At 45.8% G+C, this 13,793-nt stretch overlaps 1 protein-coding gene across 1 annotated transcript; it reads right to left on the reverse strand.

Annotated features, from left to right (window-relative positions):
* Positions 1 to 1,825: 1,825 nt before the first annotated feature.
* On the reverse strand, positions 1,826 to 9,595 carry INHBB (inhibin subunit beta B). The gene is made up of 2 exons (XM_066575347.1): positions 8,436 to 9,595; positions 1,826 to 4,803 (listed from the first exon to the last, which is right to left on the reverse strand). The coding sequence occupies exons 1-2, from the start codon at positions 9,073 to 9,075 to the stop codon at positions 4,031 to 4,033; spliced, it is 1,413 nt and encodes a 470-aa protein (XP_066431444.1). The 5' UTR covers positions 9,076 to 9,595; the 3' UTR covers positions 1,826 to 4,030.
* Positions 9,596 to 13,793: the final 4,198 nt, after the last annotated feature.

Genomic DNA, 13,793 nt, shown 5'->3' on the forward strand with positions numbered 1-13,793 from the left:
GCGTTTTTTTCAATGGGACTTTTTAATGTTAAAATCGCATCGCACAAAAATCACAAAAGTACAAACTTATGATTTTTGTGCGATGCGATTTTAACATTAGAAAGTCCCATTGAAATAAAAACGCAGCGATATATCACAGCGCTAAAAAAAACTACCAGTGGGTGAAAGCCTTTAAAGTGAAAAGAGCTGAGCTGCAGTGTTGGACACAACCCATGGACTGGTGTGGCGCTGTTTCTGGAAGAAAGCTGCCGTGTTTAACTATCAAAGGGATAAAGGATAACTTGTTGATCGGTGGTAGTTTTACTGCTGAGACCCCCCACGCTCTCTAGCATGGAGGTCCTGTGTCTACTGTCCCCACCAGAGGGTTACTGCACCCCTCGCAGTGAGGAGATTACTGAATGGAGTGCTGGTTGCACAAGCACACTAGCGCTCCATTCACTTTGAATGTTACTGCAGAGATACCCAGTTGGCTATTTTCAACAGCCCCATTAAAATGAATGAAGCGCTAACTGCATATGCTCAGCCAGCACTCCAGCGGTGAGACCCCCACCGATCAGCAAGTTATCGCCTATACTGTGGAATTCTGCTACAACCCCTTTAAGAAGCCCTGATATGGCACAGCACAGGAATGGCTTTAATCACTGCACTAATGTATGTGATAAAACAACTTCATAAATTCTTAGTTATGACCCAGGAAGCATCTCTTATACGGGTGCTTTCACCAAAATCTGCATTCCTTGCACACAGACTTGCTACAGAATTGCTGTAGATTTCACCTTTAGCAATTCTGCAAGGAATTCCATGGCAAATGCAGATCAAAATCCGCATGCCTCTTTGGTGGGGGTTTATCTGTGGTGGAATTTTGGTCACATCGGAAAGCACAGTAAATGTCTTGCACTTTAGACGGACCTTATTTGTCACATGACAAAAGAGGAGAACTAACAGAAGAGGGTCTCATCTGACACACATTTGCTTGTGTGGGAAATTGAATATTTTACAGGACACTCAAGTTGCTACAATATAGAAACAGTACTGTAAGGCCTCATGTCCACGGGCAAAAGAAGAATTAAAATCCGCAGCGGATTTTAACTCTTCTCCCGCGCGCGGATCCGCATCCCATAGGGATGCATTGACCACCCGCGGGTAGATAAATACCCGCGGATGGTCAATAAAAGGGATTTTAAAAAAAATGGAGCATGAAAAAATCTGGACCATGCTCCATTTTCGTGCGGGTCTCCTGCGGGGACGGCTCCCGGGGGCTTCTATTGAAGCCTATGGAAGCCGTCCGGATCTGCGGGAGACCTAAAATAGGAATTTAAAAGAATTTACCCATCCGAAACGGACCGGGAAGGTCTTCTATTCCTCACGGCCGGATCTTTCTTGCTCCGGCTCGGCGGATGTGCCCGGCGCATGCGAGCGGCACGCCGCCGACGTGCCGCCGACATGACGAGTTCATCCGCCGGCTGAAAAAGAAGATCCGGCCGTGAGGAAGAGAAGACCTTCCCGGTCCGCTCCGGATGGGTAAATTCTTTTAAATTCCTATTTTCAGCGCTCATGTCCGCGGGGCAGGAGGGACCCGCTGCGGATTCTCCATGTAGAATCCGTAGCGGGCCTGATTTTCCCGGTGGACATGAGGCCTAACAGTTACTAGGAGAGGCTTTAGTGCAGGTGGGGTACTTACAAATACAGGGATGGATTTAGTAAAAACCTGCAACAACCCTTTAAATACATAACTAGTGAATCGCTCGCTGCCGACATCTACATGAATTCATTCTTTTCCATTTGACATGGAATCGACGACAATAATAGATTTTTGTTTAAAAGGGTTTCTTTATTTAAACTGTACACAACAAGGAGATGCCGGTGGCGGCAAATCTACTGGAACAACGTTTGGTTTTAAATTATTATGTAACAGAACCTAAAGTGAACATCTTATTAAATAAACAAACATTGAATTTAGAAATGCGCATTTCGTATACTACAATAGTCATTTTCCCTCTATATTCCATGTGCACCTTGTACAGAGGAAAAAAAAAAAGCAACGACACGGAATGAAACAAAATAAATGCATTGGTTTCCCGTGACGGGATGTAGGCCCATCGGAGAGGCAGCTGGTTATTTACAGGACACATGAGCCTCAAAGCTTCGCCATTACTCTATCACGTTGGCCTCTTTGGTTCCAAAATGATGTATAATACAATGAAAATGTCTTTATTCTGTTGCTATAAAAATATCCATTTCTTTATTTCTTACAAATGGCAGTTGTGGCTAATCATGCATCAGTTCAGTGCAAAACGTTAAACAATCCTTCGCTTACGAAAGAAAGAAGAAAAAGCGAATGAATTTATTTCAAGTATAAAAAAATATATATTAGAAAATAAAATAAAAACTTCTGTCTGGAGTCCATTGTGCCCGGTGTGATGTCACTGAAATGCATAGCTCAATGGGGTTTGCGACTGGTTTTCGGCAGGTCATGTGATGCTCACGTGTGAGCCCTTCATACCGGTAATGTCATCTATCAGATCTTAGACCGCTCCTGGATCTGGTACGTAACACACCAGTCCAAGTTCTGAAATAGCACAATATCAGATGATACGACAGATCTACAGATGTAGCAGGCATCCATTTAGTATTTATCTCTTTGGGGTTACAATGCTTGTGCACCGTCCTGCAGTCCTATGTAAGACCGTACATATCATAAGGAGTTGAGATGTAGAAAATACATGACAAACTCAATTCTGCTACATCTGTACACACTTATACATTGTAAAGGATGAACGAATAAGACTTCAGGAGCTAGTTCAATTAGCTCAGGAGTCATTTTTAGTTGAGCTTCCATAGAATATATCGCTTGCCTGGGATTTATAGTACAATCCTAGTCCTTATGATGCAATATATATCGCTTGTTTTGCTACAATATACCTTGCAGGACTGTTGTGCTTCCCATGAGCCCTCAGTTTATAAGTACTATTTTATCTTATGAAGGGATATGTATTTGCAGATTTTCACCTCTCTAACATCCTGGGCTTATTATAATGTAATGAGTATTTGAGCGGAGAGGTTAGAATAAGTAGCTGTGTGTTTAACCTTCTGGACTGCAGTGAGTGGCTCCTGCAGCGTGGGAAGGGTTAAGTGAAATTAAGTGCACTGTCAAGTACCATTATTACAGGTAGTGAGAAAAAGCAAGTGCTGTGTTGTAGTGGGTACCTAGTGGTTTGCAAGTGCTGTGTTGCCTAGAGTCCCCCACCCCATCCCTGTCATTCGACACAATGGGATCATTATATCCATCTGTACCTTCATCTGGATTCTCCCTGTTAACCCCTCAGTGCAAGGTGAAATTGCAGAACAATGATTTAACAGGCCATTGTGTTATCAAAGGGGGTTACAAAAATAATATATAAATATATATTTATACGTATATATATCTGTATATCCATTCATTTCCATAGTCTCCTGTACATGCCAGCTTGTGCATAAGGTAATACAGTCACATACGTCCATACAGTAGAAAAGAAGAAACGCTCCACAGCGCTGTTGCTGGTTTCCACATGTAGTTTGTCATTATTCTGCAGTTATTCCACAGTCAGATGCATAAAAGAAGTTAATTAGGGAAGACCAATGCTGGGCTGCCCATCGTTCAGCAACAACGTTACTATACATTCCTCGCTGCAAGTGCTGGAAGAAAGCCGGAACCACCCAAGCCCTGGAGGATCCACTTCCTCAATTTGGTCACTTAAGAAAGATGTTCTGGAATGTGCTATTTTTCATCCCTTGACACATTATAGTTGACCAAAAGGTCTATGGAAACCTCTTGGCTTTCTCCTCTGCTGTCACAGTGTTTACGGATGTCTCAGTGAGTGGACATATGAGCTGACAATCTCATAAGCCATGTTTTATAGATGCCTGTGAAGACAATAAGACGTCCCCAGACCGGCACTTGTCTCAAGTTAACTCTTCCCCTAGCGTCACTGTGACACAATATCCCACAGGTTGAAGTACGGCGAAATTGGTCATTGTCTAGTGACTCCAATCACGCGCATCCACATTCCTCCACGATCATGTTAGGCACGTCCCTCTTGACAATGTTGTACTCGTCATCGAAGTACAACATGGACATTGTACTTAATTTTGTTGGGATACAACAGGAGTTCACCGTCCCTGGATTCAGACCTCTCATCCTGTACTGATTCACCACCGCGGTGTGAAAGGACGAGGCCGAACCTGGGACACCAGCCAAGTAGGCAGGGCAGCTCCCCTCACAATAATTACCAAAGTAACCTGATGGTGCTATGATCCAGTCATTCCATCCAATGTGTCGGAAGTCAATAAAAAATTGTTGCCTACAACACAGGTTTGTACGTCCATCGCACTCAAGACCTCTTTTACGTATCCGATGCTTGTTGTCAGCAAGTCTTGCACGAACCACCAGAAAAGGGCGGTGGGATTCTTCTCCAGGATCCACGTATACTGGGACTACAGACCATTCCTCACAGCCATCACACTGCACTTCTAAGTTAAGCCTACGGTCGCCCTTCTCAAAAAGGCCCTGGATGGCATCGGTCAAGGGGAACGTGTGCCAACCGCTCTTCTTGATATCCACTTTCTTCTCCACCATGCTCATCTTGGCTGGGTTAGCAGGATCTTGGAAATGAAGTTTTATCCGGATTTTGTGTCTTCTACTCTTTTCAAAAACCTCAGGACACTTCAGGTACAGCCAAAGGTTGGCCTGAAAGACGAACAAGTTCTGGTTCCCTTCATTGGAAATAATGAATGTGAGTTGGACTCTGGAAGCCGTGACATCATCTGTAGAAAGTAGAAGAAGAGGTATGAAGACCTACAACCAATCCCAAGTACCAGACAGGATAAGATCTTACACTGGAGTACACCATCTATTATTTACCTATTGGTGTGTACTACACACTACTGAGAACATCTACATAGTACTGTTCACACCATACTTCAGCACTTTGTATTGGTAAATGACATGTATTTGTAAATCTAACCAATAAAGGAAATGATTATTACTTTAAAGTGGTTTTCCAAGTTATTGGTAGCAGTGGGGGGATGCAGTGGACAAAAAAAAAACCAATACTGACCTCGCTGCCGTGATGCTCCCCACTGCTTCGGCCTTCTGTTCACAAGCGCTGCAGCGGTCACAGGATTTGTTTACCCACGTGACCGCTGCAGCCAATAGAGGCGTCACTGATGACATCCTATAAATCTGCTGGGGGGTTCTACATTTAAAGCTCACATGAGCCAATACAGCGGTCCAACATTTCGGGGAAGCATGTCCTTTTTATATAGTTTGGGCATGGGAATAAATAACTAAGACAAATAACTCGGAAAACCACTTTAATAATATTATCAGACATATAATTTACAAGTGAGATTCAGTCCCCAGTCCAAGCACTGGATGCTGTGAGTGTAGGGAGCCCACCACAAGCTGCAACTATAAGGCTTCGCAATCATTAATGCCTCACATGCGCATCAGGGACGGGAACGTGAATGTCATCAGATTAGGTCCAGGAAAAGTTTATGTCTACCACATCAGAGTGAAAATGCAGAAACAGGGCAACACAGAGATAGATATGAGACAGAGAGAATACATATACTGGTGTATGGATCTGCAGATATGGGCATTGTACTAAGTATTCCTTCACCAGGACTCAATATGAGGGGTGTGAGCTGATGGTGCCCATTGGTCTAGGTAATAGATGCACAACTTTTGTGGGGTCAAAGGACCACTTTGTCAGACTGAATCACTTTCAAGGGCTGCAAAGCCTAAAGAGGTATCACCTATTCACCAACTTCTGCTCATTTCACTACAGTCTACTCCAATGTTCACTGACCTCCAGCATCGGTCCAAAGGCACTACTGTTTCTCCCCACCAATATTGCACCCAGTCTCCTCTGTGCCATGTCTCCTATATCCATATATTGTACCCTTTATTATATATGTATTAACCAAAGTGCCAGTCTCATAACTAATAACTGTGTCCACTCCTGTGGCCCATGGAAACCATATATGGCTCACCTGCATTATGTATACTGCCTATATCCCATACAAACTGTGCCCCATCTACATATATCATCTGACCCTACGATACTGTGTTCAGTACGTTTATTATGTGTTTTATATATATCTTGCACCAAGTACCCGTATATCATGTGCACACAACACACACACATATATACATTATATATACACACTTTATACATATACCGTGTCCAGTCCCCATATACCATATGTCTTTGTACATAGCCTGTGCCAAGTCCTAGTATACCATGTATTTTATACATACTCTGCCCAGTCCTCACAATTTATTCTGTTCCTGTCCTACATGACTAGATTTAAATCACTTAAACCCCTGGACTTTATCCACCTACATACTGTCACCCATACTCTGTATTCCAAACATCCAATACACTGCAGCTATACAGTGCACTCTTTACCCGATCCCCCTATGTACTGTGGCTTTATACCCTAGAACATGATTTCCCTATAAACTATGCCTCTATACCTTGTAGCCTAATCCTCCCATATATTGTACCTCTATAACACATACGCTGATCCTCCTAGACACTGTACCTTTATAAAGTGTACCCATATCCTACTACATACTATACCTTTATCATCTGTACTTCAACCCTTCTAAAAACTGTGCCACTCGACCTATGCGCCAAACCTCCTACATGCTGTACCTCTATAAAGTGTACCCTGGTCCTCCTATATACTGTACCTCTGCACCCCGAACCTACTACATACTGTGCATCTGTAAAGTGTACTCAGACCTTAATACTGTATATACTGTACATCTATATATATTGATCCTACTGTAGACTGTGCGCTGTACCTCGATCCTATTTTATACTACACCTCTATAACATGTAAGCTGAGCTTCCTATACAATGCACCTCTGCACCCCGATCCTACCATATACTGTACTCCAATCCTTCTATACAGTGTGCCACTATAACATACACGCTGATCCTCCAATATACTGTACCTCTATAGTGTACCCTAAGGCTCCTATATACTGTACCTCTATAAAGTGTACCCTAGGGCTCCTATATACTGTACCTCTATAGTGTACCCTAAGGCTCCTATATACTGTACCTCTATAAAGTGTACCCTGGTCCTCCTACACACTGCACCTCTGTACCCCAATTCTACAATATACCACACCCTATAAGGTTTAGCCTGATCCTTATATATAATGTTCTATAATCTGTACTCCAATTGTCCTATACGGTGTGCCACTATAAAATCCTATGACATACTGTACCCTACGTTTACCCTGATCTTTCTATATACTATACTTCTATAAAGTGTACCAAGCCTCCTACACACTGCGCCCCTGTACCCCGATCGTACGAAATACTGTACCTCTATAATCTGTACTCCAATCGTGCTATAGTGTGCCACTATAACATAGATGATCATATATACTATACCTCTATAGTGTACCCTAAGCCTCCTATATACTGAAGCTCTATAAAGTGTACCGAGCCTCCTACACACGCTGCACCTCTGTTCCCCCTAATTCTACGACATACTGTACCCTATAAGCTTCACCATGATCCTTATATATAATGTACCTCTATAACCCGTACCCCAATCCCTTTATACATGGTGCCACTATAACATAGATGCTGATCCTCCTAAATACTGTAGCTCTATAAGGTGTACCCTGAGCCTCTCTACCCCGACCCTATGACATACTGTACCCTATAAGCTGTACCGTGACCCTACCATACTGTACCCTATAAACTTTACCGTGACCCTACCATACTGTACCCTATAGGGTTTACTCTTCAATATACTATAACTCTATAAATATATCCTGAAACTCCCATACTGTATATGTAATCCAATCCTCCTATATACTGCCACTATAGCCTGTACTGCGATGCTACTATATACAGTACATCTATAAGGTGTAATCCTATCCTCCTATATACTGCCACTATAGCCTGTACTGCGATGCTACTATATACAGTACATCTATAAGGTGTGATCCTATCCTCCTATATACTGCCACTATAGCCTGCACTGCGATGCTACTATATACTGTACATCTATAAGGTCTGATCCTATCCTCCTATACACTGCCACTATAGCCTGTACTGCGATGCTACTATATACTGTACATCTATAAGGTGTGATCCTATCCTCCTATATACTGCCACTATAGCCTGTACCGCGATGCTACTATATACAGTACATCTATAAGGTGTGATCCTAGCCTCCTATATACTGACACTATAGCCTGTACCGCGATGCTACTATATACTGTACCTCTATAAGGTGTGATCCTAGCCTCCTATATACTGCTCCACCATAACCCATGCTAGATCTACCTACGGTATATACTGTCCCCTCCTCCCCCTATACACTGCACATCAGTCACTTACATACCGAGTTGGGTCACGTACCTGCCTCGGCGAAGCTGATGATCTCGGAGGTGCCGCCGTGCTCGGGGCTGTCGGGGCCAGACATGCCGTGCCCGTCCAAGGTGGGGATCTCCAGGCGTCCGTCCTCCCTCAGACGCCCGGCGTGCAGCTTCCTCAAGGCAGACAACATGGCAGCCCGGGGCACGGCGTGGGTGATGTTTGGCCGCTCCCGCATCTGCAGCCGGGTCAGAATGTGGCGCTTCACCGCCTCCACGAACACAAAGTCCTGCTCCAGACCCGCCGCCTCCTCCGGGGGCCGCAGCCCGCAAGATGCGCAAGTGTCCGGGGAAGACGACGCGGGAGGATCGCGCATTGCTGTGGGGCTGCCGGCTGCGCACAGGACCAGGAGTGCGAGCAGCAGCAGGAGCAAGGTGCTGTGCCGCGGAGCTGACGATCTAGCAGGGAGAGCCGTGGTGCTAAGCCGCGGAGCTGACGATCTAGCAGGGAGACCCGTTGGTCTGAGCCGCGGAGCTGACGATCTACCCTGGAGAGCCATGGTGCTGTGCCGCGAAGCTGACGATCTAGCAGGGAGAGCCGTGGTGCTGTGCCGCGAAGCTGACGATCTACCCTGGAGAGCCATGGTGCTGAGCCGGGGAGCTGACGATCTAGCAGAGAGAGCCATGGTGCTGAGCCGGGGAGCTAGCGATCACCTCCCGTTACACAGATCCACAGCGTCCTTGTCCTCCCGCGGGGGCTCCACAGTGCAGGAACAGGGGCGCCCCAGGTAACGAGAAGCGGGGATCCCCGAGACCCTGCACTTTATCCACAACGAGTAAAGCGTCCCCCGCTCCCCCGAGAGCTCCTGAATCTTGGGGTCACCTCCGCAGTGTTCTTGCGCTCCGCTCCGGGGTCTCTAGCTCCTGAGGTCCCCAGCGTTGTGCACGCAGCCGCCTCCACGTGTGCTCTGCTGTGTCCGCCGGGCCGGGGCGCTGTGAGCCGGCCGTGCAGTGTGCGCTGTCCCCCGCTGCTCTGCCTGTCACTGTCCCGGCCCCGGCTTCCTATTCGTCACTCGGCGCTTCCTATTTATCCCGTGAGAACCTGACACAAGACACGACACAGCACTCTGTCACAGGCTGTTTGCAAACACTCAGCTCAACCAATGGGGGCGTTGCACTCATGGGGGGAGGGGGCATTACATACAGGACATTAAATACTCCCCTCACTCCAATTACCGGGGAGGAGCACAGTATAACAGCACCCCAATCACTGGGAGAATAGCACATACAGGACCCCAATCCCAGCATCCCTGAAAAACCAGTAGGACCCCAATCCCAGCATCCCTCAGAAACCAGTAGGACCCCAATTCCAGCATCACTGAGAAACAAGTACATACAGGACCCCAATCCCAGCATCCCTGAAAAACCAGTAGGACCCCAATCCCAGCATCCCTCAGAAACCAGTAGGACCCCAATTCCAGCATCACTGAGAAACAAGTACATACAGGACCCCAATCCCAGCATCACTGAGAAACCGGTACATACAGGACCCCAATCCCAGCATCACTGAGAAACCGGTACATACAGGACCCCAATCCCAGCATCACTGAGAAACAAGCACATACAGGACCCCAATCCCAGCATCACTGAGAAACCGGTACATACAGGACCCCAATCCCAGCATCACTGAGAAACAAGTACATACAGGACCCCAATCACAGCATCACTGAGAAACAAGTACATACCGGACCCCAATCATAGCATCAGTGACAAAAAGTACATACAGGACTCCAATCACAGCATCACTGAGAAAAAAGTACATACAGGACCCCAATCTCAGCATCATGGAGGGAATTAGTGCATACAGGGCTTTGATCTCAGCATCATGGGTAATCAGTACATACAGGAACCCGATCCCAGCATCATGTAGGGAATTAGCACATACAGGACTCCAATCTCAGCATCACAGAGAAAAAAAGAACATATAGAACTCCAATTCCATCATCACTGAGGGAAGTAACACATACAAGACTGCCCATCCCAATCTTAGGCTAAGTGCGCTCTAGAGGCTTCAGCACAGTCTGGTTCACACGGACACAGTATATACTGACACTATTTCTTGTCAGTGAAATGGAGAGGAATACGACCTACCATGAGATTGTTTTCACAAGGACCATCGGTTTGTACAAAAGAACATCCATGTGCCCAGCCTCATAGGCCTAGAATGGCACTGTGTGATGTCCTGGATTGAAGCACACAGCCCTAAATACTGCAGTGTGCTGCAGGTATTACTGAGGGAATCGATACAAACAGGACCCAAATCCCTGCATTACCGAGGGACTATCCATCATACAACCTGTGCCGCTGCATAGGGGCCCACCGACTAATTGGCTCTGGGCCACTTTAAAAGTAGATTTCTTTGTTCAACTGTCTATGAGATTATACGTAAAGGACTGAAAGAGTTAATTTCATATAATTACTGGTAGATTGTTAAGAGATAAGAGTGATTATCGGAGACCTATCCATCTGTCTGGTTGATGCACTACCACTTCCACAACAGAAATTTCTTTTGGGTCATTGTACCACTAGAAAACTGCCAGGAAAATTACTTTTTTCCTTTACCGTGACTCCAGAGGTAAAATAATTGTTGCCCACATTTTTCTGACAGGCACTTTTTTTTAACCCTTTCACTACTTTCTAAGATCGTGGAAAAAGGAACAATTTGTAGATCCCCGTGAGGTCTCCTCCTCCCACACATTATACAATTATGTATGGCGCATATCATGTCCTTTTCCAGCATCAACAAAATATAATGATTTTAATTACTTTTTCCTTGCATGTGTCCCAAACGGAAACAAATAATATTGTGCTTGGCCGTCCCCCCTCCATTTGGATGAAATGCAGAGTGTACTTAGAAGACATCTATTATGATTCAGGGTAACAATAGCGCCATTATTGGTATTATTTGCTGTTATTATGATCACCGGCGTTTTAATCCCTTTATAATAATAGATTTTATTGGTCCTTTATATTCATTAGTTGAACAACCAGATGGAGCAGGTTGAGCTCAGATGAGAATAATGCAGAGATTAGCAGAGAGCGCCACCTGTCTGCCGCATCCGGGACACACTGCACAGTTACACAGGACATTCTACCTTCCATACATTAGAGATTTGTGATTTCCATATATACTGTTAGTATCAAAATCGCTTTCTTTAAAAAAAAAAAGTACATTATTGACCAGTGCAGTGAACGCTGCCTTTATTGTAGTGACAGTGAACATGGAGCGAATCTGATATTATGGAATTGCTGATTATATAATCATTAATGTGGGTCTATGCACAGCACATGAAACACAGCAGAGCAGGTAGCCGATACAGTGGCAACGGGAGTCCATACGGTGACAGAGTTGTAGGCACTTTGTGTGTCGCTGTATGGTGTCCCCATGTCATAAAAAAAAACGGATGACACATGGAGGTAAAAAACAGACACATACGGATGAGAACAGGGCATGCAGATCGGACTGCACACAGATGGGTGTCTATGTGGTGTGGGATGCAAGCTGCAACCAAGTTTATTAGGCGCAACGCATAATATGACAGTAAGGGCTCCTACCCACTTGCGTTTTTTTAACGCTATTGTCAATGGGACTTTCTAATGTTAAAAAAGCATCGCACAAAAATCGCAAAGCACAAACTTTCGATGATTAACATTAGACAGTTACATTGTCAATCGCGTTAAAAAAAACGCAAGTGGGTAGGAGCCCTAAGGCCTCATGTCCACGGGGGAAAATCAGGCCCGCTACGGATTCTACATGTAGAATCCGTAGCGGGTCCCTCCTGACCCGCGGACATGAGGGCTGAAAATAAGAATTTAAAAGAATTTACCTATCCGTAGCGGGCGGGGAAGGTCTGCTGTTCCTCACGGCCGGATCTTCTTTTTCGGCCGGCGGATGAATTCGTCACGCCGGCGGCACGTCGCTGGCACGTCGTCGACGTGCCGCGCGCATGCGCCGGGCACATCCGCCGAGCCGAAGCAAGAAAGATCCGGCCGTGAGGAAGAGAAGACCTTCCCGGTCCGCTCCGGATGGGTAAATACTTTTAAATTCCTATTTTAGGTCTCCCGCGGATCCGGACGGCTTCCATAGGCTTCAATAGAAGCCCGCGGGAGCCGTCCCCGCGGGAGACCCGCACGAGAATGGAGCATGGTCCAGATTTTTTCATGCTCCATTTTTTTTAAAATCCCTTTTATTGACCATCCACGGGTATTTATCTACCCGCGGGTGGTCAATGCATCCCTATGGGATGCGGATCCGCGCGCGGGAGATCCGCTGCGGATCTTAAATCATATTTTGCCCGTGGACATGAGGCCTAAGGGCTCATGTCCACGGGGAAAATAGGATTTAGGATCCGCAGCGGATCTCCCGCGCGCGGATCCGCACCCCATAGGGATGCATTGACCACCCGCGGGTACATAAATACCCGCGGATCGTCAATAAAAGTGATTTTAAAAAAAATGGAGCATGAAAAAATCTGGACCATGCTCCATTTTCATGCGGGTCTCCCGCGGGGACGGCTCCCGCGGGCTTCTATTGAAGCCTATGGAAGCCGTCCGGATCCGCGGGAGACCTAAAGTAGGAATTTAAAGCATTTACTCACCCGCAGCGGACCGCGAAGCTCTTCTCTTCCTCACCGCCGCATCTCCCTTGCTTCGGCTCGGCGGATGTGCCCGGCGCATGCGCGCGGCACGTCGACGACGTGCCGGCGACGTGCCGCCGGCGTCAGGAATTCATCCGCCGGCCGAAAATGAAGATCGGGCCGTGAGGAAGAGCAGAGCTTCGTCGCCCGCGCCGGAAAGGTAAATGCTTTTAAATTGCTAATTTCAGCGCTCATGTCCGCGGGGCAGGAGGGACCCGCTGCAGATTCTCCATGGAGAATCTGCAGCGGATCTGATTTTCCCCGTGGACATGAGGCCTAAGAGTTCAGACTGAGCCCTAAGGTCAAAAAGATTTCTTTGACTTCCATATTACAGCTCAGAACCACTTACAAAGTGGACAAAGCAGTAATACTGATATGTGCATGAGAGAGAGATGAGAGATATGAAAGATAGATATGAGAGAGGGAGATATAAAAGAGAGATATGAGAAAGAGAGATTATATATATATATATATATATATATATATATATTCAGAGAGAGAGAAAAGAGATGAGAGAGAAGCACAAGAGAAGAGAGATATAAGAAAGATAACTGATGTGAGAAAAGAGATGAGAGATATGAGAGAGATATGAGAAAGAGATGAGAGATATATGATTATATATATTCAGAGAGAGAAAAGAGATGAGAGAGAGAAGCACAATAGAAGAGAGATGTGAGAAAAAGAAGATATGAGAGGTGAGAGAAAGA

This window comes from Eleutherodactylus coqui, chromosome 8, assembly GCF_035609145.1.
Source record: "Eleutherodactylus coqui strain aEleCoq1 chromosome 8, aEleCoq1.hap1, whole genome shotgun sequence".
NCBI lineage: Eukaryota > Metazoa > Chordata > Amphibia > Anura > Eleutherodactylidae > Eleutherodactylus > Eleutherodactylus coqui.

Coding starts and splice junctions, on each gene's coding strand:
- INHBB (XM_066575347.1), bottom strand. CDS start 9,075: ATGGCTCTCTCTGCTAGATCGTCAGCTCCCCGGCTCAGCACCATGGCT. Junction 4,804..8,435: donor CATCAGCTTCGCCGAGGCAG/GTACGTGACCCA, acceptor TACTTTCTACAG/ATGATGTCACGGCTTCCAGA.